The sequence below is a fragment of the Alosa pseudoharengus genome, unplaced genomic scaffold, assembly GCF_046254945.1.
Source record: "Alosa pseudoharengus isolate Yale_2024_CS ecotype anadromous, Long Island Sound unplaced genomic scaffold, YU_APseudo_1.1 YU_APseudo_1.1_scf_3, whole genome shotgun sequence".
NCBI classification, from domain to species: domain Eukaryota; kingdom Metazoa; phylum Chordata; class Actinopteri; order Clupeiformes; family Clupeidae; genus Alosa; species Alosa pseudoharengus.
This window is the reverse complement of record NW_027468718.1, coordinates 883716-907248: the sequence shown is the minus strand read 5'-3', so window position 1 is coordinate 907248 and position 23533 is coordinate 883716. Positions and strand designations below refer to the sequence as shown.

Here is a 23533-nt window from a genome sequence, read left to right as displayed (position 1 = left end):
GGTATTATACGTTGCCACTGTTTCCACCAATAATATCTATCGCTGCATCATCAACAACGTTGTTGGAACTACAGTGTTCGAACGTCGGAGGTAGCGAATTGCGACACAGGTACGATGCTTTCTGGAAACAGGTGTAACAATGTCGTTGTTTGGTCGCAAGTTGCATCGTACCATGGTGGTTGAGCAACGTCGTTGCTAACTTTTCTAGAAACGACCCCCTGGTCGGCGAAACAAATAAACAAACTCGTTAGTGGGACGAGTACATAAGTAGGCCTAGTTCTAAGTTGTGTTTTAGTATTATATTTGCATTACTTTAGTTTGGGTTTTGTATTATTACCTAGAAATATGCTAACCATTCGTGCTTCATTTCCAGACAGGTCATCATAATAAGTTATTAAAACTTTCGGGGCTAATGCCTTTCATTTCTGCTGCAGCAGGTTGTGCGCAACAGAGTAGACGGACATAAGATACAGTCTGAGGAGTTGCAGCTTTATTCAGTTACCCGCAGTTGAAACTAAACCTAAGTTTCCCTCACAAACTGTAGCTTATTCCAAGCTGAGCCGTTTATGAGCGTTTAGTCCTAAATGAAAACGATTCAAACTCTCTAGCCACTCACTCGCAATTCACTGACGTCAGGTTCACTTAAAGGAGCCACACATACTGTAGGGCTAGGCTACTGTTAGGGCTAGGCTACTGTTATGTTGTTGACTGCCGTATTATTGAGGACTATTATGAGTTCTGTCCATTGGTGGTAGGTAAAATTACTGCAATAAAATTATGCTTATTAAATGCTTTCCCCAAATCACTTTTCACAATTTTTTTTCAAGAGTAATATTATCGGTTATCGTATCGGTATCGGCCACAACAAACCAATAAATATCGGTTATCGTTATCGGCCCTAAAATTCCATATCGGTGCATCTCTAATGCGGGCTTTAGCGGGCGGGAGCGGGACATCATGTTACAGATGCGGGTGGGAGCGGGACTAAAAATGACACATTAATGCGGGAGCGGGCGGGAGCGGGACAGAATATTGCGGGAGCGGGCGGGCGCGGGACTGAAAAATCAGTCCTGCGCAGACCTCTAGTGTGATTTATTTGCATGGCTAGGCCGATGCCGAGGCAACCCTATTGAAAAAAGCTGTTGGTAGCATCGGCTAACTAGCGCCAGATATCGGAGTGCAGGGGACAAACCGAGATGAGCTATGAGACATGCGTTCACGCTCGGTATCATGTTTCAACACACTTTAGGTCAATATCACACCGGACTTCTCCTTTAAGATCAAACTGTTCTCAGATGCCTTCTGCTAACTGCACTGCACAATCTGTCTTCATTATTACAGTCTAAATGATTCCACCTTGTGTCTTTTATTTTGTCTTTTTAATTATTATTTATTTTTAAATGATTTTACCTTGTGTGTTTTATGTTTTCTTCTTTATTATGATCTTCACTTTTTAAACTGTTGCTTGGCCCTCTATGCTTTTATTTGCTATTGCTGTACTTGCTTTAGTTTATAGCACATTGAATGACCTCTGTCTATGAATTGCGCTATATAAATAAACGTAGTATACTGTAAGAAGATATTTATAATTAACTTGTTATGTTTGAAAATGTAGGCCAGTTGAAGACTAAGTTGAAGCCTTAAGCTGTGAGTTTAGACAGTAGTATATTCTGCATATGTTTTGTCTGAGGGTAGAATCCATAGAAAACAGTCCGGTGACTTTATTGTAAACTTGTCGGACATAGAAAAGCAGTGGTTGAAACAAAACAAAGATGGCATTAGCAGCACAATAGTTTCCCGACAGTGACCGCGTAGGGCTGCCAACAAGCACGACTATCTGTTCCGGCGAGGCGCAGCTGGCTGAAACTGAAAGTATAATCGGCACGACAGTGATTTCCGAGAAGTGAAGTGTGTTCGTGTAACACTGTGGCCCCTGCACTCTTTTCCCATATTAAGATAAGATAACCCAAAGACACACTGAGCTCTCGTATTGGCTGAAGTCAGATGTGTTGATGTAATAGTTTGAGCTTGTCTCCTTCGCAAAATAACGAGTGTTGGTTTGCCAACCGCCATACAACACAAGGAGGAAGACGAAGATAGCGAGTGCGAACCGCACTGTGACTGCTTGTGTGCTCTGCTTCGTCGACTGTGCCGTCGGTGTCCTAGTTTGGTTAAAACCCTCGGGTAAGTTAACCTAACCAAACAGTGTAGTTGTCTATAGGCTACGCTCTTGGTTTTGTAGCCTATTGGATAGCCTAGTCCAAATTAATCTACAGTAGCCTAATGCCGCTGATTATTCAACGTAAGTCCTCCTCATTTGATAGTCACTTTGGATAAATGTGTCAACTAAACGAATCATGTAAAACGTAGACTAGACTAGGTTTAGACTGCCTTATGTCTTATAGTGTGTTGACAGTAACGTCCGGATGCAGTTTCCTGTTCATTTTCATTTCAAGGGTTTGCAACTTTGCACACAGTGCCTTGATCTCAACACATTCTACATCCTCACGCGGTTCAGTCTCACCTGTCTCCAAGCTGCTCCGCAAAGGTAGGTTGTAAACATAGAAAAGGATACATGGGCCACGTTTTTAATATACATTTTGTACGCAAATAACTGCAAATATGGGGCATACTGCACTGCTGTTACGCTATCCGGTAAAATATTATTTGATCTATTATTTGACTATTTACCGATTTACGGCTCCCATTGACTTCCATTCAACACAATGTAAACAAAACCTCAATTAAGTGCCCAAACTAACGCTGCTGACTTATGTCAGTAACCATTTCACTTTGATAATAAGCTACATTTTGGTACAATATATTCATGGGTTTCATATAATAACTAGAAAATGCAATTCCAGGGAATTACCATTGCATGTAAATGCAAAAAGCTGCTGTGTATAACATTATATTACTTACAGTATGATTATTCAGATTACACAGTCTTACAGTATTCTTGAAAACCACTTACTTGGTTAGATGTTAGCTTAGAGTATATGACAGTCAGTAAAAATAAATCGTCAATTCAATATTGATCAACATACTTTGTTTTAATACGGCAGAATGATACTCAGAATACACTAATGAACACTTACCAATGTAAGCTTGAAGTAAAAATCACAGTTGTGTGTATATATATATATACTAGGGCTGTCAAAATAACTGATTAATTTCGATTAATTAATTTGAGAAAAAATAACTGATTGAAAAAAATAACACAGATTAATCGATTCCGTATGACCTTTGACCCCGAGCCATTGTAGTCAGTGACCATTAGACTGTAAAAAGGAGAGAGAAGAAAATGTGCTGCCTAGATCATTGATTGGACCATTTACTTTTAAAAAAACGGCGTGATGGTGTCGCACATTAATGCAAAGAAATAGTGTTGACATTGAAGGGAGTGTTAATTTATTTTCATTGTGTCCCCTAGGTTATATCTGTGGCCTGAAATAGCTTGTATATGAAAAAAAACTTCTTTCCGAAGCACTTTTGAATTTATTTCCTCAGCATATTAGGTCATATCATAGATTATTATGGCCATTATAAAAATAATAATAAAAGAGTTTTTGAACTTTAATGTCACTAATGCTGATTATTCAATGATTCATTTGAATTTAAATATTTAAAAATACTTTCACAGCAAATATTATATATGTGATTAATTTAGATTAATTAATCACAGAATATGTAATTAATTAGATTAATTTTTTTAATCGATTGACAGCCCTAATATATACACAGAACTTGATAATGCCAATCATATTATCCTAAGACAGATCTATTTATCAGTGGTAACTCTGAACTGGCAGCAACAGCTAGAGGCCTCAGTTAATGGTATTAGGTCAAATTTGATGGTGATATATACACTGAAGAATAAAAGAGTCAGCCCTTCAGATGATCAGTTTTAGACAGAACTTAGGTTAGAATCTTATTTTTCACACAGCACAGCTCAGGTCTAAAAAGAGAGGTCTAACAGCACAGCTATGTTTCACAGATGTTACAGCACAGGTATGATTCAAAGGTATGAATGGTTGACAAATATGATTCACAGGTATACATGTTCCATATAGTTAGTGAGTATAGTCCTCACACAATATATTTCTCAGAATGTCTCAGTGTTGATCTCAGATAAGTCTCAGTATGGTTAAATGTATGTGCACAGATATGGTCACATGTTTGTAAGAATGTATGTTAGTAGGTATGTTGCTAGCAACATTGTCAGAGATGTATGGTTGACAGGTGTGCACACAGACAGGCACACACGTAATGTCATACACGGTCATCACCACTGGTCTGGTCTGGTCTGGAACCTAAAAGGCAAAAGCAAACAAGTTTAACAGTTATACCAAAACAAGGAATGTCTGCAATTGTACAATTGTTCAATACAACTAAGGTATTTAAGTGAAGTTGTTACATTACATTAGGCTGACACATTATAACCTAACGACTAACAACAGTTTTAAGCTTTTTAAACAATTCTCTCAACAATTCTAGGACAATTAAAAAAAGGTAGAGTAGGCCTACAATACAATTGTTGCACCATCAAGCTACTGGTAGTTAAATACTAGCCTATAATATTAAATTGCAAACAAAGCAGAATTGTGTGTTTTATTGTTTTCAGTTTTAGTATAGGTGATAGAATCATATTTTTTTTTAAATATAAAACGTAAACAGCTTAGAAAACTTTGCAGGCAATGTGTTTGTTGTTGCTGTTAATAATCATATGAGTAAGGACGGATCATTCTGATACTAAGTATCTTGATAACCAACTGCTATAACTTAAACAGCTTGCTAGGTCTGTCAGCCACATTTTTTTCCTACAGATTACAATGTACTACAAATGGAAAGTTTGATTCACGTGCCAGGCTACACTTTAATTTATAGACCAGAACAATGCAGAAATGAGTAGGCCAAGTAAACATTGTAGCCTATGTTGACAACACAAACATTATAGCTCAACTTATGTAGTGTGTTTTAACAAGACTTTAGTCGTATTGTCCATTTCCTAACAGTAGCCTATTCATGGCTTTCATAAGATCCCTTTCCACAGGAGTATTAATAAAGCACCAATGCATTCATAATCTAGGTGCTTGATTGTATACACCTGTGGAAAGGGACCTGATGAAACCCATCAATTCATGGGTTTCATCAGGTCCCTTTCCACAGGTGTATACAATCATGCACCTTGATTATGAATGCAGACTGCATGGTGCTTGATTAATACACCTGTGTAAAGGGACCTGATGAAACCCATGAATTGACAAACTATAGTATACCGTGATAGTGTTTACTTAGGCTACGTAAGAATCAGGAGCGTAGAATGACACGTAGCCTGGCCTATTTGATACACAAACAAGTGGTGTACAACGTTAAACATTTGTTAAAATAAAAACAGGAGCATATATTTGTTAACTTTAACTAAAATGTGAACGGTAGAAGCTATAACGTTATGACCATCAACAAGTAGCTAACGTTATTCATGCCATGAATGAAACCCATGATGGGTTTCATCAGGTCCCTTCACACAGCCTAGCCCTAGGCCAGTGGTCGCCAACCCGTCGATCGCGATCGACCTGTAGATCTTTAGGACTTGCCCAGTAGACCCCGAGATTAACAGGACAATTAAAAACAGTCACCAAAATTCCCACATGTTCGCCAACGTTTACAAGGCGTAGCCTACATTTCAGCGTGGGATAGGATAGTGCATGATTTATTCAAGACTTAGCCATCATAATGCGAGAAATTCCTGCATACATTTACAGTGTTGTCTGATAACGTTAATCTAATAATGGAGCAGCGTGAATGTGGGACCGGACGAACCGACTTCTGACTTGAACTGAACGTAACCCCATGCAGACACACACACGCGCACAGCACCACTTTGCAGGTGCGCTCTCTCTCTCTCTCTCTCTCTCTCTCTCGCAACAGGACTTGTCACCGCTGAAGTCAAATTATGCTAGGTGCTTCTATATCAACTGCTAACTGACAGAAAATAAAAAACAAAAGTTTAGCGATCAGGAATTTGTTCTCCATTTGAAGAATGTAATCGATTGCGGACGTGCACAGACACGGAGTGCATTGTAGGCCTAGGCGTAGGTTACTTTCACTTTCTAGAGTGCGCATTAATTACGTGAAAGATGCTTCATACCAAAACAGCGATCAAACATCAAATTTATCATGACGTATTGTCACAAACATTTACTCCAATTAGAAAATCAAAACTCATGTAAGTAAAGACTATGTTAAAGTGTTGCTATCTCATTGACGCCTGTATAAGGGGGTGGAGGATGTGATATTTTTGACCTGATACATTTGCCTAAATAAAAGGCCTTAAATTGGAAGTATTTTAGCTTTGATTTTCTTTTGACGCTTCAAGGTAGATCTTGCCTTTGTTCAGGGCGAGGTTAGGGATCTTGGGCTCAAAAAGGTTGGTGACCACTGCCCTAGGCTATAATCAAGCACCACGCAGTCTGCATTCATAATCTATTCTAGGTGCTTGATTCTATACACCTGTGGAAAGTGACCTGATGTTGAATAGAACCAGAGCCTAGTATCTGTAGGCCTACTTCTCTGGTTTACGTTAACGTTCTAGTTAAAACGCTGCTGGTTAGTAGGCCTAATATACAAATGTAACGTTAGTGCATTACGTTTGATTGTCGTTAGCTATCGAAACCTACAGCTAATAGGTCACTGTAAAGTTGACGACATATTAACGTTGATTAACAGTGGGTTTCCTTACATAATACATATCAACGTAGCAAGGTGCTAACGTTAACGTTACCTAACGTTATAACGTTAGTTTAGTTATTTGTGACCCATCATTTCATACTTATAACGCTAACATTACATAACGTTTGACGACATGAATGACTCAAATACCAAAAACCAAAACACTTACCTTGTCTGTAATTACAGAAATGTGCCTCTGAAGGAGAGTTTTACGAGCAAGTAAAGTATCACGGCAGGCGAAAACGTCCAAAACGTTCAGAATATTCACAGCTCCAGTGGGAGAAAGATTGTGGTGATAGGGAGGGAAAGTAATCTCATCGCCATCTAGTGGTTGCGTTCCTAGAGTTTAGCGGAGGGGATGGGATTTTTTTTTAGAAAAAATATATCTCGGTGCACATTGGGATCTTAATTTAATGCATTCCATATGTTAGGCACTGGGGTCACCTCTATTGCTTCAAGTGGTCATACCTTATTTTTAGGATCAGTTGAATTGTTTTGAGTTTTTGTCATAACATGGTGATAACAAACTACAGTTGCATGTGACGTAACAGGTTGGGCCTTAATCTCTAACTGATCAATAAGGCAATTTGCTTAACTGGCTTACATATTTTTGTAATAACGGAAGGTGATGTAAACCGCGTGGTGATAACCTTTATGTCTGGATAACTGGTGTTGTGCTTCTACTCACATGAAGAGCTGGCAGTAAGTGTTAAGTGGCAATGCTAACCAGGCTAATAAACAAACCATGCTACCGTGAGTAACGTCAGAGAATGTCTAATAAGGGGAGAACTGCCACTCTCGGAAAACTTCCGGTGTCTGAACTGGTTGCAGTTCCTTCTGTGGTTCCACATGAGGGCGCTCGTCCACGAGTGCAGAATGCATGGAGGTCTATGGAGCTGTACCCCTCAAAATCCACTTTTCTTGGGATATAATTTTTTTTCAAGTAATTTGAATATTGTATTCGAAAGGGGAGGCAAAGAAAATACACTTGGTGGAGTATTATATTTTTTAAAGTCACTTAATTGTTCTAAAAAGCCTTTCAAACGTGTCAATGACGTCATTCATTAGCACAATGCTAGCGTGTTATGGGCAACAACGACCCAACCTGTAAGAAATCAAAAGGACATAAGTACTCGTTCATTCAACTTTTGACCTATAACCCATGTTGAAGTTATACAAACTACAATCAAATCTGAGATTTGTCAACGACAATCAGGTGAAAGAGACAAATTTAGCCGTCTAGCTCCATTGACTCCCATTCATTCTGCACTCATGGCGATCGCCCCCAGTGGAAATATGGTGGAACTGTAACCAAAATTCGGTACAATGGGACTTAATACGGAGTGGCAAGGCTCTCCGTAGACGGGCTCTGGTAACGTCGAAGGGTAAAGTCACGTGGCTTTTTTGTAGTTCGTTTATGAAACAAAAGGAGCAATTTCGATTTTTTTAAATAAGGCAAAATAGGGTCTGACATTTTCACAGTTAGAAGATTATTACTGTATAGACACTGAAAAATATTTTTGGTGGATAAGATCGCTGATTTGGCTTCACAGTATTTTTTTTAAAAATAGGTCTATGGGACTTAACATTGGAGCTGCTCTTCGATAGGAACGCAACCACTTGGGGCGCTGGTTTTCACTTTCCCTCCCTATTGCTTTCTGCTGCCGGTCACGTCATAATGCTAAAAGTTGCCGCCACAGCGGTCAATGTTAACTCAATGGGAATTTCTTGCTCTTTTATCTTAAATATCTCAAAAAGTATAAAGTTCACAAATATGAATACATAGAACGATTGTCCGTTACAAGAGCTTTGTAGGAGTCTTTGAATGAGGTCAGACGGTTCAGCAGTTTCAGTCGCATTAAACGTTGAATTTGGTCAGAAGAAGAATAATAATAAGAAGAACAGCGATAATAGTCCATTGCATTTACATGCAATGCAATAAGAAGAACAGTGATAATAGTCAATTGCATTTACATGCAATGCAATAAGCTACATTTTGGTACAATATATTCATGGGTTTCATCAGGTCCCATGGGGTTTCCACAGGTGTGTTAATCAGGCAGTCTGCATTCATAATCTAGGTGCTTGATTTTACTGTATATACCTGTGGAAAAGGACCTGATAAAACCCTAGTGGATTATTTGTGTAATCCATTAGATATATATTAGATATATCAATTGGATATATTGTAGATATATTGTGTTTTTATTTTAAAAGGTGCTCTAAGCGATGCTGGGTAATGTCACTTCTGTTGACTTTCAAACAAAATAGAGAGCTAGCTCGCTACTTCCTCCTCCTCCCTCCCGTGCTGCTCCCATGCAATTGAAACTCTCCTAAACGCGCATCTTGTCTGTGATTTGCTGGAACAGTTTGTTATGTTTTTATGGGCTAGGTTTGTCCAGGTTATTTTTGTTGCCGTTTTTGGAGCCTGGGCTGTCCACAGAGATTGCGGTTCTTTACAGTCTATTCAGGACAGCTAGCGGTTGGTTAGGTGATGTTTGCAGTAGCCTAAGTGACATAAAATCTTTTAGCCTAAAAACGTGTGGCATCGCTTAGAGCACCCTTAAACTTTGTTCCTTTATAAATTGTGGTGTATCATTAAGGTACGTTTTGGAATGTAATTACTCTAACATTCAACATTAAACGACCATAAATTTGAGCAATGGGCACAGTCTTAGGGGCTGACACTTTTCATGAGATTTCTTGTCACTGCTTAAACCAAGTTCTGTTGTTTCTGCTCTCTATACAGTATAAATAGATAGATAGAAAGATAGATACTTTATTGATCCCCAGGGGAAATTCAAGCGAATCATGTGATAGTGAGTTAGTGGTGACCAAAGCATAGTTTGCCAGATAGCGTGACGGCAGTAGGCTACATAGCCTACAGCTGTTCTGAAGTAGGAGTAGGCCATGTCATCCAAAAATTATTTAAAAAAAAACACTGCTATTTGTTTGTGCTACGTTTGTGCCGTAAAAAATATTGTTTGGATTTAATAGCAAAAACAGTTCTTGTGAATGTTTGGATTAAATGTGTGTGCTGAGGAGTGGTGGGTCCATTGATACAGAGACATGTTGCTAGTGTGTGTGTGTTTGTGTGTGGGTGTGTGTGTGTAAATGTGTTCTGTGTGATGTGTGTTAATTGTGGTCTGTGTGTGTGTATGTGTGTGTGGGCACGCATGTGTGTGTATATGTGTGTGATGTGTGTAAAAGTGGTCTGTGTGTATGTGTGTGTGTGTTAATTGTGGTCTGTGTGTGTGTGTGTGTGTGTGTGTGCGTGCGCGTCCCCCCGTGTGTGTGTGTGTGTGTGCGTGCGCGTCCCCCCAGATGGCTCTCTCCATGCAGGCCCCGGTGTGTCTGGTTGATAACGGGCCTGACGGGCACATGCGTGTCCAGCAGGAGGCGCTGCAGATCCTGGAGCAGATCCAGCAGCCGGTGGTGGTGGTGGCCGTGGTGGGGCTCTACCGCACGGGCAAGTCCTACCTCATGAACCGGCTGGCCGGCAAACACACAGGTCAGAGCCACAGCAGACAACGCAGTGCGTGTGATTGGTGGAGATGTAATGGGCAGGCTAACCAGAGTGTGGGATTGGTGGAGATGTAATGGGTGGGGTAATCAGAGCGTGTGATTGGTGGAGATGTAATGGGCGGGGTAATCAGAGCGTGTGATTGGTGGAGATGTAATGGGCGGGGTAATCAGAGCGTGTGATTGGTGGAGATGTAATGGGCGGGGTAACCAGAGCGTGTGATTGGTGGAGAGATGTTGAGGGGTGGGGCATGAAGCTCATGGTCTCTAATGAAGTTCCTCTTGATCTCTCAGGGTTTGCTCTGGGCAGCACCATCGAGTCCAAAACCAAAGGAATCTGGATGTGGTGTGTACCTCACCCCTCTAAACCAGGTGTGTACACACACACACACACACACAGTTTACCCCTCTAAACCAGGTGATTATGTTTTTTATAGACACACAGGAGTGATAGAATGGATGAATGCAACTTAGGGTTGTAACTGGGCTTGTGACATAACATCTGAGCATTTGTTGGACTGACCTATCATTAGGTTGGAGAATAAAACAGTTACAACCCTATCATTAGGCTGGAGAATAAAACAGTTACAACCCTATCATTAGGCTGGAGAATAAAACAGTTACAACCCTATCATTAGGCTGGAGAGTGGAGTTTTTGGACATGGTTTTCTGGACATCCACATGAACAACGAATTACCTTGCAGCCAATGACCACTCACTTCTGGACGTCCACATGAATAATTAGCTACATTAGCAGTAAACAGTTAGCTAGAGAGAATAGCTACATTAGCAGTAAACAGTTAGCTAGGGAGCATAGCTACATTAGCAGTATACAGTTAGCTAGGGAGCATAGCTACATTGGAAGAAAACAGTTAGCTAGGGAGCATAGCTACATTAGCAGTAAACAGTTAGCTAGGGATAGGGATGTTAACCGATGACCGTTTGACCGATGGTTGACCGTATCAACGTTAACCGATCAAAGTTGTCGGTAGTCGGTTAAAAAAAAAAAGTGATCTCTAAATTAGGCTATTAAAGACAGTGGACTAAACGCTACTATAGTTAGCCATCTCATTCCAAGATCGTTTTGTGTGAAGTTAACAAATTATCCCTCACATTCATTTTTTCATAACTGGCCTGTTTGTAGACTACTTAATAAACCAATAAAAACATTTGGTGCAAGGTCACAGCGTTTGGGTTCACACGCTCACAAGGTTTGCGAAAAAGTAAAGGCTACAGGCTAAAACACTCGAGGTTAGAGCCAGGGCAAACGACAGGATGAAGCGTGCAAAGAAAAGTAGTGTGTGGGACCATTTCACCAAAAAGAACAGATGTAAGTTGCAACCATTAATTCCGTATGACACTTCGCAGGCCGTTATCCCGCTTATCACCCGGTTGCCACTATAGGCAATAGTCATGCCTTTAACACGCAAAGAAAACAAGCGGGTCCGTTTAAAAAGAAGCCAACTTGTAGGCTACAATTTTCTTTGGCCCTATAACAGCGATCGCATGGACAGTTAGCTTGTTTACAGTTGATTCCATTGTTGCGAAGCCTGCTTTCAGGCGTCTTTTACGCATTCATTAAAGATTTTCACAGTCTATTTGATAGCCCACAGAATTCTCTATTTAACTTGTTTTTCGTTAATTTATTTTCCAAGAATAATAGTGGCCAAACCGTTGTGTTATGTTTTAATAATTAGGAGGCGGCCTTACACCTGTCTGTGAGTTGTTTGTTGGCTACAGTATTCACGTTCATTAAAATCATTTTTCGTTTATTTAATGTTATTCTTAAGAATAAATATGCCATGTTGGCCATTGTCTGTTATGGTTTAGGTGATGTTGCCCCTTAACAGAAGTTGACACTTGTCGTTTTGAAAAATAAAAAAATTAAATTAATTATACAAAAGAGTTGTTCTGTCCGTTTTAAGGTACACAGTGAGTTAGACCTGCCTTGGCCAGTGCGTCTTTTACGGTGCCTGTTTTATCCATTGGTTTTTTATCGTGTTGCAGTCTATTAGGCAACATTCCGCATAAGATGGGCTTAGATTTGGAAATACATTACATCTACATTTCAGGAAGGATCATCAATGGTAACAGATAAGGTAATGATGATCATCATCTTTCTTTACGGTATTATTGTTAGCACTACCTCAAACTAAAGCGGCGTCTCTTCGGAGCTTCTTAAATGAGCCGCGGCAATGTTAGAAAATTGAGCTTCTAACGCTAGACAAACCCCGTTATTTTCAACACGATCACCTTGTACCCAAACCATTTTGAAACTAAGGAGCCATTTGTATTCCGATTACATACAAGCTCCTCGGCGCATTAAAAAGCCAAACAAATGATGTTTATCTGCAAATACGGTCTTGGACCGTCTAGCCTACTGAAGTCCGGCGTCATCGAGCATTCAGTGAAGGAGCTGCATGAAGCTGCAAGTGGGCTGGTGTGTATGTAAATATTGGGGGCGTTACAGAGGCACAGACCAGAGCCAAATAAGGTGTGGCCACCGAGCTGTCGTCATCTATTGCTTTGCGATTCCCCCGTTTAACAGCGGCATTTCAGTTTCATGGCCGCTGTCACTTGTATTGCCAGTATTGCCATGGCAACACTACATTTCAATGTGACCGTCTGTGTAAGTGAAACTGACAGATCCACTTAGGACCACTTAGGTAGGCTATAAGCAACGAGGCTGTATCTAAAACAAGAAATGCAGTGGATTATTGGAACTGCCCATGACAATGAGCATAGCCATTTAATATGCTAATCCAATGAGCATAGCCATTTAATATGCTGATCCAATGAGCATAGCCATTTAATATGCTAATCCAATCAGCATATTAATAGCCTAATCCAATGCATGAAAAAATCAAAAGGTGGTGAATATCGTAGCAAATAGCCTATGGCGATGACGGCTTTAAAAAATAAGTAAGCCTATTTCACTCGTCTCACTGGAATGAACGCAGAATGTGAGCTGTTTTGTGCAAAGAAACTAATTAGGGAGATGATCTGCATTTCCTTTAACCGAAAGCTATACTACTTTGTGTGACGGGGGACCATCACTACAGTTGCGTGAGCGTATGTTTGAGGTTCCCTTTGTGGGAATTTTACATACCAAACTGCCATTATTCAACTATGCCAAGGTAAACTCGGTTTTGCATTCTATCGCCCCTTTAAGTGATGATCTTGCCTCTTCAAAAGGAAACACCTACTTATTGAACTGTTATCATATCTATGGCTATGCGAGTAGTAGCCTACTTATTGAACTGTTATCATATTCTATGGCTATGCGAGTAGTAGCCTACTTATTGAACTGTTATCATATCTATGGCTATGCGAGTAGTAGCCTACTTATTGAACTGTTATCATATTCTATGGCTATGCGAGTAGTAGCCTACTTATTGAACTGTTATCATATCTATGGCTATGCGAGTAGTAGCCTACTTATTGCTTATTGTTAAGTGACGATCTTGCCTCTATGCGAGTAGTAGCCTTCTTATTGCTTATTGTTAGTGATGATCTTGCCTCTATGCGAGTAGTAGCCTACTTATTGCTTATTGTTAAGTGATGATCTTGCCTCTATGCGAGTAGTAGCCTACTTATTGTTTATTGTTAAGTGATGATCTTGCCTCTTCAACAGGAAACACCCTTGTCCTGCTGGACACAGAGGGACTGGGAGATGTAGACAAGGTGATGTACAAGGACTCTTTTATCCTTACTGAACACTTTAGATGTAGACAAGGTGATGTACAAGGACTCTTTTACCCTTACTGAACGCTTTAGATGTAGACAAGGTGATGTACAAGGACTCTTATTTTACCCTTACTGAACACTTTAGATGTAGACAAGGTGATGTACAAGGACTCTTTTACCCTTACTGAACGCTTTAGATGTAGACAAGGTGATGTGCAAGGACTCTTATTTTACCCTTACTGAACACTTTAGATGTAGAGAAGGTGATGTACAAGGACTCTTTTACCCTTACTGAACACTTTAGATGTAGACAAGGTGATGTACAAGGACTCTTTTACCCTTACTGAACACTTTAGATGTAGACAAGGTGATGTACATTGTACAAGGACTCTTATTTTACCCTTACTGAATGCTTTAGATGTAGACAAGGTGATGTACAAGGATTCTTTTTGAACCTTACTGAACGTTTTAGTTGGCCGACCATTATATGCTTTTAGTTGTGCTGGATTATTACATGTCAAATCAGATAATAATAATAATAGTAAGTTACATTTATATGATGCCAAGGTCGCTTTACATAGTGGAAAAGAAAATACAACAACAAACAAAAAAACAAAACCAAAAAAAAACAAACAAAGAGAAAAAAAGAGTAGGAGGAAAGACAGATGTTAAGTAAGTAAGTATAAGTATAGATGTTGGGTGTGTAAAAGAAACTATCAATAAACAAAAAGGTTTTGAGATGTGCTTTGAAGAAAGGAAGAGAAGGACAGTCACAAAGAGGTTGGGGAGGCCCAGATTTTGGGGGCCAAGGCACTGAAGGACCTGCCACCCAGGGTGGAGAGTCTGATGCCGGGGATAGCTAGAAGATTTTGGTCAGAGGATCTGAGTGAGTGGGAAGTAGTGTAAGGGGTCAAGAGAAGGTGAGTAGTAGTACTTTGTATTTAATCCAGGACAGAACTGGTAGCCAGTGGAGTTGATGGAGAATGGCGGTGATGTGTGCAGATCGTTTGGTATGGGTGAGGATTGTTTTGCAATCTTTGAAGGGATTTAGTGGGAAGACTAAGGAAAAGTGAGTTGCAGTAATCTAGACTGGACATAATGAAGGTGTGAACCAAGGTCTGTGCATCACTAGCAGAGAGGAAGGGTCGGAGGCGGGCAATGTTCCGGTGGTAAAAGAAGGCAGTCTTAATGAGTGTTTTGATATGAGGATCAAAGCTAAGGGTGGAGTCAAGTTGTATGCCAAGGTTGTATGACAACAGGAGTAGAGTGGACAGGTGAACCATCGATGTTGAGATTGAGACTGTGAGATTTGCAGAGGATGCTTTTAGGGCCAATCAGCAGAATTTCGGTTTTGTCTGTGTTGAGTTTGAGAACTGTTTTGCGTCCATAATTTTAAGTCAGAAAGGCAGTCAGTGAGGGAGCGTGGTGGGGGTCAGGGGGAGAGGGAGTGGTAAGATAAAGTTGGATGTCATCTGCATAGCAGTGGAAGTTAAGGATGTGAATGATCTGGCCAAGAGGGAGGATGTATATGAGAAAGAGGAGGGGCCCAAGTACAGAACCCTGGGGGACACTGCAAGTGACCGGGAACATTGGGAACGGATGTAGACCAAGTGTGACAAACTGCTTTCTGTTGGTGAGGTATGACGGAAACCAATTGAGGGTTGTGCCAGAAACACCAATAGCAGACAGACGGGAGATTAGAACATTGTGGTTGATGGTATCGAAAGCAGCACTAAGGTCAAGGAGGATGAGAATGTTAAGTGAACCAGAGTCAGCAGACAGGAGGAGGTCGTTAACTATGCGTAGAAGGGCAGTCTCTGTACTGTGACATGAGCGGAAGCCAGATTGAAAGGGCTCATACAGGACAGAGTCGACGTAGGTGTTTACAATCAATGTACTGGGGTCCGATAGGGATGTGGTGCAGGCTTTAAGTAGAGGGGTGGGGGCAGGGTCGAGCTGACATGATGAGTTGGACTTAGTAATGATGTCAGTGATTGTGAGGGAGTCAGTAGTGGTGAAATGGGAGAGCTGAGGGCCCAGAGAAGGAGGAGAAGAGAGAGAGAGATAGCTTTGGGGTTGAACCAGAGAGATTTGAACCAGAGAGACAGCGTTGGGGTTGAACCAGAGAGATAGCGTTAGCGTTGGGGTTGAACCAGAGAGATAGCGTTGGGGTTGCACCAGAGAGATTTGAACCAGAGAGATAGCGTTGGGGTTGAACCAGAGAGATTGCGTTGGGGTTGAACCAGAGAGATAGCGTTGGGGTTAAACCAGAGAGATAGTGTTAGTGTTGGGGTTGAGCCAGAGAGATAGTGTTAGCGTTGGTTGAACCAGAGAGATAGCGTTGGGGTTGCTACAGTGGTTGATAAGGTTGTTGTTGCTCCGTCTCAGATTTTGTTCAGACCTTGTCAGGAATGGGTCCCAAAACCTTATAAAGTATTTTTGTTCAAACCCTAGTCTTCCCCAATCTTCATATCATTTTCAGCCCTAGTAAATCAGCCTGAAAATCACATTATCTGGTAAGCATTGTTTGGGCATTGATATAACAAAATATATTATTCATAGGCAGCCCAAACATTGCAGGGTGGAAGACAAACATGTCCTCAGTATAACTGAACCATTAAAAGTTTGTATAATAAATTATTGGTAAGGAAGTACATGATTATTCGATGGCAGTTTCTTTTCTAATAAATAGAATGGGTTCTATTAAATATTCCTGGCCACCAGATGGTAGCATGGCACTGCACTTCGGGCCTTATTTGGATGAAGCAAGCAGTGAAATGGCGTCATCTGGTGGCCGTGCAGCGCAACAGCGCCATGAAATATTTCATTTAAATGGAAATTACGGTAGAAAATCTTGTTGTTCCTTGCTAATTATTTGTCTAATTCATCTGATATACTGTGTTTTTCTTTTTAAACTTTGTTCCTTCATAAATATTAAGGTACGTTTTTGAATGGAATTACTGACATTCAACATTAGATGACCATGAATTTTAGCAATGGGTCTTACGGGCTGACACTTATCATAAGATTTCTCTACATTGCTTATGCAAAAGTTTGTTATTCTTGCTGTATATATATATTGTACCAACATTTAGTTTAGTATCAAAGTGAAATGGTTGCTGGCAGTCAGCGACATTATTTTGAGCACAAAGGATTGTTTTGATGTGTTAAATGGAAGTCAATGGGAGCTGTAAATCTTGGTATATTATATCTATAGCGGTGTGTTGACGCCACAGTTCAAAACATGTGTGTGTGTGTGTGTGTGTTTGCGTCTTGGCATACATGTTGGGGGTGTGGCTACATTATCGATTTACCTTTGAGTTTCGAGTTTGAAATTGAGATCGATTGATAAATTTCAACTTTACATCGAAATCGTGACACCCCTGATAAGTAAACTATGTAACCAAGTAAGTGCATGTACACACATAATGACTGTGAACTGTTTTATTAATTACCATTTTATTCACATTAATAAAGTATTGTATTTGCATAAAAAAAAAGATACAAAAATTATCAAAAATGTATTTGGATACAAAAATGAGTTAACACGACCCTTAATACCAGTTTTCCATTTTGTTCCATATCCAGGGCACTATATAAAACTAATGATCACTCTTAATGGTCTAATCATACTGAGAACATGTCTATCACGCTATGAAGTTTGGGCAGGCTAGGATTAATACTTTTCAAGATATTAATGTCCAAGGTGGCCTCCAAGATGAGGCATTTCTGAGAGTGTAAAAATGATACAAAATCAAAATCTAAAATAGGACTAGTCAAAATACATAGTTTGAAGCTATGCTAAATAAATTAGCGTTGATGCGCTATGCTAAATAAATTAGCGTTGATACAGCAAAGCTATGCTAAATAAATTAGCGTTGATGCGCTATGCTAAATAAATCAGCGTTGATGCAGCAAAGCTATGCCAAATAAATTAGCGTTGATGCAGCAAAGAATTCCTGCTTACTTGCTGTATGACTTTGTAGAATGATGGTTCATGAAGTTGAAATTTCATTGAAATCAAAAACAAACTTTTCACAGGCTGCATTTATATTTAAGTTAATGTGGTAATGTATAAATGTTGTGCAATATAAGCCTATTAATATGTTAATAATTAATTCATATTTTCCTTTTTTTATTTTTACACTGAACATTCTGTCTGTTTATATTTTTCAACAACTGCATGTGAAACTGGGCAATTTCCGGCTGTAGCAGGCTAATGTAGACCCTGGTGTGTGTGTGAGTGTGTGTGTGTGTGTTTGTGTGTGTGGGTGTGGGTGTGTGTGTGTGTGTGTTTGTGTGTGTGTTTGTGAGTGTGTGTGTGTGTGTGTGTTTCATGTCTCAGGGAGACCCCAAGCATGACACACAGATCTTCTCTCTGGCCGTCCTGCTAAGCAGCACTCTGGTTTACAACAGCAGAGGGACCATCGACAACAGGGCTGTGGAGGACTTGCAGTATCCTTGTACACACACACACACACTACACACAACACACCACACACACACACACACACACACACAGCTGACACTGATGTGGTAGATTAGTAGATTAGCGTTAGCCAGTCACACAGTGTTATGATGCTTAGACTGGCACTGCCTGATGTGAGTTGAATGTAGATGTGAGACGTGAAGCGTGAACGGTTTAACAAAATAATGTAAACATTCTGGTGTCCATACTCGGTCATATTTGAATAAAAAAACAAGTAACTTTTTGTTATTGATTTGAAAAATTAAAATCTATGTTTTGATGGATATGCACACTTCATGCGCAACTCCTGACAGTGTTAAGTTGTTTAGCAATAGCCAGAGCTGACAGTGTTAATGTGTTTAGCATTATCCAGAGCTGACAGTGTTATGAGGCTTTAGCATTAGCCAGAGCTGACAGCGTTAAGAGCATTAGCCAGAGCTGACAGTGTTAAGACCATTAGCGTTAGCCAGATCTGACAGTGTTATGAGCATTGGCGTTAGCCAGAGCTCACAGTGTTATGAGCATTAGCGTTAGCCAGAGCTCATAGTGTTATGGGGCTTTAGCGTTAGCCAGAGTTCACAGCGTTAAGAACATTAGCATTAGCCAGATCTAACAGAGTTAAGAGCATTAGCGTTAGCCAGAGTGCACAGTGTTATGGGGCTTTAGCGTTAGCCAGAGCTGACAGAGTTTAGAGCATTAGTGTTAGCCAGAGCTCACAGTATTATGAGCATTAGCGTTAGCCAGAGCTCATAGTGTTATGAGCATTAGCGTTAGCCAGATCTGACAGTGCTATGGGGCTTTAGCGTTAGCCAGAGCTCACAGTGCTGCACCTCAACTGCCTGCAGATATGTAACTGAGCTGGCTGAGTACATCAAAGTGAAGTCATCTGATGCAGGCCGAGACGATTCTGAGTTTGTCAAGTTCTTCCCCAGCTTCATCTGGGCCGTGAGGGACTTCACTCTTGAGAGGAAGATCGACGGCAAGGATGCGACAGAGGATGAATACTTAGACTTTGCCCTGAAGCTGAAACCTGGTATGAAATATCACTTAGACTTTGTCCTGAAGCTGAAAACTGGTATGAAATACTTAGACTTTGCCCTGAAGCTGAAACCTGGTATGAAATATCACTTAGACTTTGCCCCGAAGCTGAAACCTGGTATGAAATATCACTTAGACTTTGCTCTGAAGCTGAAAACTGGTATGAAATACTTAGACTTTGCCCTGAAGCTGAAACCTGGTATGAAATTTCACTTAGACTTTGCCCCGAAGCTGAAACCTGGTATGAAATATCACTTAGACTTTGCCCCGAAGCTGAAACCTGGTATGAAATATCACTTAGACTTTGCCCTGAAGCTGAAACCTGGTATGAAATATCACTTAGACTTTGCCCTGAAGCTGAAACCTGGTATGACATACTTAGACTTTGCCCTGAAGCTGAAACCTGGTATGAAATACTTAGACTTTGCCCTGAAGCTGAAACCTGGTATGAAATATCACTTAGACTTTGCCCCGAAGCTGAAACCTGGTATGAAATATCACTTAGACTTTGCTCTGAAGCTGAAAACTGGTATGAAATACTTAGACTTTGCCCTGAAGCTGAAACCTGGTATGAAATTTCACTTAGACTTTGCCCCGAAGCTGAAACCTGGTATGAAATATCACTTAGACTTTGCCCCGAAGCTGAAACCTGGTATGAAATATCACTTAGACTTTGCCCTGAAGCTGAAACCTGGTATGAAATATCACTTAGACTTTGCCCTGAAGCTGAAACCTGGTATGACATACTTAGACTTTGCCCTGAAGCTGAAACCTGGTATGAAATACTTAGACTTTGCCCTGAAGCTAAAACCTGGTATGAAATATCACTTAGACTTTGCCCTGAAGCTGAAACCTGGTATGAAATATCAGTTAGACTTTGCCCTGAAGCTGAAACCTGGTATGAAATACTTAGACTTTGCCCTGAAGCTGAAACCTGGTATGAAATATCAGTTCCCAAACTCACACTTGGAGTCAGTTCCCAAATACCAAATATTCTTTTGCCTCTTCTGACCACATTCTTTAAGCTTTTAGTCTTGGGATAAAGTCAAACGCATGTTTGTTTAGGTTACCCCTATTCTAGATCAGGTTAATCAAATGCATATTACCGTATTTTCCAGACTATAAGTCGCTCCGTAGAATAAGTCGCATCAGTCAAAAAATGCGTCATCATGAAAAGGGAAAAAAACATATATAAGTTGCATTTATTTAGAAATTTATTTCAAAGACCAAGAACAGACAGAGACTATGTAATTAGACATATAGAGGCCAAAAAGATCGAGAATTGTACCGGGAATGTTACTGAAGAGGAAGGAGTGAATGGTGGCAGGCTGAGGTGGCCAACGAGGAGGACCCGACGATAATTGTAAAGCAATTTACAAAAGATTCACTGAACGAAAATGCTAACGTGGTACTTGAAAATGTAGCTAAAAATGTGGAGAATGCAATGCAATCAAGCATCTTGGGCACATGAACATGTAAATGTGGAGAATGCATTGCAATCAAGCATCTTGGGCACATGAACATGTAAATGTGGAGAATGCATTGCAATCAAGCATCTTGGGCACATGAACATGTAAATGTGGAGAATGCAATGCATTTTGGGCACATGAACATGTAAATGTGGAGAATGCAATGCATCTTGGGAGATGTGAAGGCACACGCCAGGAGCGGAGCAAATGCTCGGGAGGTTATCTCCTGAGAGAGCTGGAGAAAATAAAGAGGCACATTTTAAAAGAACAAACGATGCTACAGGCTCCTAAGGAAGTTACCTTTTAAAGACTATTTAACAAACGATGCTACAGGCTCCTAAGGAAGTTACCTTTTAAAGACTATTTAACAAACGATGCTACAGGCTCCTAAGGAAGTTACCTTTTAAAGACTATTTAACAAACGATGCTACAGGCTCCTAAGGAAGTTACCTTTTAAAGACTATTTAACAAACGATGCTACAGGCTCCTAAGGAAGTTACCTTTTAAAGACTATTCACATGCCTTTCTTAACGATGCTACAGGCTCCTAAGGAAGTTACCTTTTAAAGACTATTCACATGCCTTTCTTAACGATGCTACAGGCTCCTAAGGAAGTTACCTTTTAAAGACTATTTAACAAACGATGCTACAGGCTCCTGAGGAAGTTACCTTTTAAAGACTATTTAACAAACGATGCTACAGGCTCCTGAGGAAGTTACCTTTTAAAGACTATTTAACAAACGATGCTACAGGCTCCTAAGGAAGTTACCTTTTAAAGACTATTTAACAAACGATGCTACAGGCTCCTAAGGAAGTTACCTTTTAAAGACTATTCACATGCCTTTCTTAACGATGCTACAGGCTCCTAAGGAAGTTACCTTTTAAAGACTATTTAACAAACGATGCTACAGGCTCCTAAGGAAGTTACCTTTTAAAGACTATTTAACAAACGATGCTACAGGCTCCTAAGGAAGTTACCTTTTAAAGACTATTTAACAAACGATGCTACAGGCTCCTAAGGAAGTTACCTTTTAAAGACTATTCACATGCCTTTCTTAACCAGTATGGACATTTAATCTGAAATGGCAAGTTATTCAACTAGCACACTAGGGTGACCAGATGTCCAGGTTTTAAGTTGTGTGTCCCAAGTTCTGACAAAAGCCTGTCGGGACGCTAAAATCCAGCTTGTTGGACCACCCTATGATGGTTGACCAGCTTGTTAACCAGCTTGTTTGACCACCCTATGATGGTTGACCAGCTTGTTAACCAGCTTGTTTGACCACCCTATGATGGTTGACCTGCTAGACCAGCAAAACTCTTATGAAACTAGACCTGGTTTCGCTTCTTGTACCACCTCAAGCTGGTCATTTTATTTGGTGTTGCTGGTCTACATTGCTGGTTTAACTGGCCATGCCAGCTTATGTTGGTCAATCAGGCAAACCAACATGACCATCCTACACCAACAATGACAAGCTTGGTAGGCTTATCACCAGCATGACCATCTTACACCAACAATGTCAAGCTTGTCATCAGCTGTATCCCACATGACAGGCTGGCCACACCAGCATGACCAGCTTTCTCAGATGGTCACGCCAGCATGTCTACCTGGTGGCCCAACCAGCAAGAGCTGGAAGAAAACAAGCAAGAGCTGGAGGAATGTTATCTTCCCACACTTCACACTGCTCAGGCTGTTCAGAACCCGCTCACCCACATAGACGCCCTCCTCTTCCTGTCATGTGTTCAGAACCCGCTCATCCACATAGACACCCTCCTCTTCCTGTCATGTGTACATATGTCCACTAACCCAGAGCTCTGCTGGTCTCTCCTGAAGGTAACTCTAAAAAGGTGAATGATCACAACCTTCCTCGAGAATGCATCCGGAAGTACTTCCCATCCCGGAAGTGTTTCACCTTCCCATTCCCCAGCCGCCCGGAGGACGTGATCCGTCTGGAGAGCTTGTCCCAGTCAGAGTTGGCCCCAGCATTCTTGGAGGTCACGGAGCGCTTCTGCACCTTCGTCTTCGATCAGAGCCCTGTGAAGCAGCTGAAGGATGGACACACTGTCGACAGCAGGAGTGAGTCAGACTGGAGCTGTGTTGTCACGATAGCAGACTTGTGACTTTTGCCGATACTTAGGCATGGTTTCGTCACAAAGGGTGTCCTGGGTGAACTGTTAGCAAATTTGAATTGACCTCTGCAGGTCCACCTGAAAAGGATACCAGTGTTGTCCGTTTCTAAATCACTAAAAACCTCGGAACTTGTATTGTCTTGGGAATCAATTAAGCAACTGTATTGAAAAACATAGTTTACAAGAAAGATGTGTTTATGCCCCTAGAGAAAGGTGTGTTTATGCCCCTGGAGGTCGTTAAACAGGAAGTTCGGAAACAGGCATCAACAGGATCCTTTCCAGAAAAACTTGCAGAGCAAATACAGTTCACCAAGACTACCAACAGGGGGCGCTCTACTCATAGTGGTGGTAGGGGGCGCTCTACTCTACTCATAGTGGTGGTAGGGGGCGCTCTACTCATAGTGGTGGTAGGGGGCGCTCTACTCTACTCATAGTGGTGGTAGGGGGCGATCTACTCATAGTGGTGGTAGGGGGCGCTCTACTCTACTCAT

At 40.8% G+C, this 23533-nt stretch overlaps 1 protein-coding gene across 6 annotated transcripts in view; it reads left to right on the top strand.

The window, feature by feature from the left end:
- The first annotated feature begins 1892 nt into the window (after positions 1–1892).
- Positions 1893–23533, top strand: part of LOC143099994 (guanylate-binding protein 4-like) — a 45761-nt gene continuing 24120 nt past the window's right edge. Inside the window, exons 1-8 of one of the 6 annotated variants that reach the window (XM_076262900.1) lie at positions 1893–2184; positions 2478–2548; positions 10057–10243; positions 10549–10626; positions 13889–13938; positions 18287–18396; positions 19255–19442; positions 22747–22989. In XM_076262900.1, the coding sequence (XP_076119015.1) occupies positions 10057–10243; positions 10549–10626; positions 13889–13938; positions 18287–18396; positions 19255–19442; positions 22747–22989 (856 nt within the window). In that variant the 5' untranslated portion in view covers positions 1893–2184; positions 2478–2548. The other 5 variants (XM_076262899.1, XM_076262898.1, XM_076262901.1 and 2 more) reach the window with 5 other exon arrangements.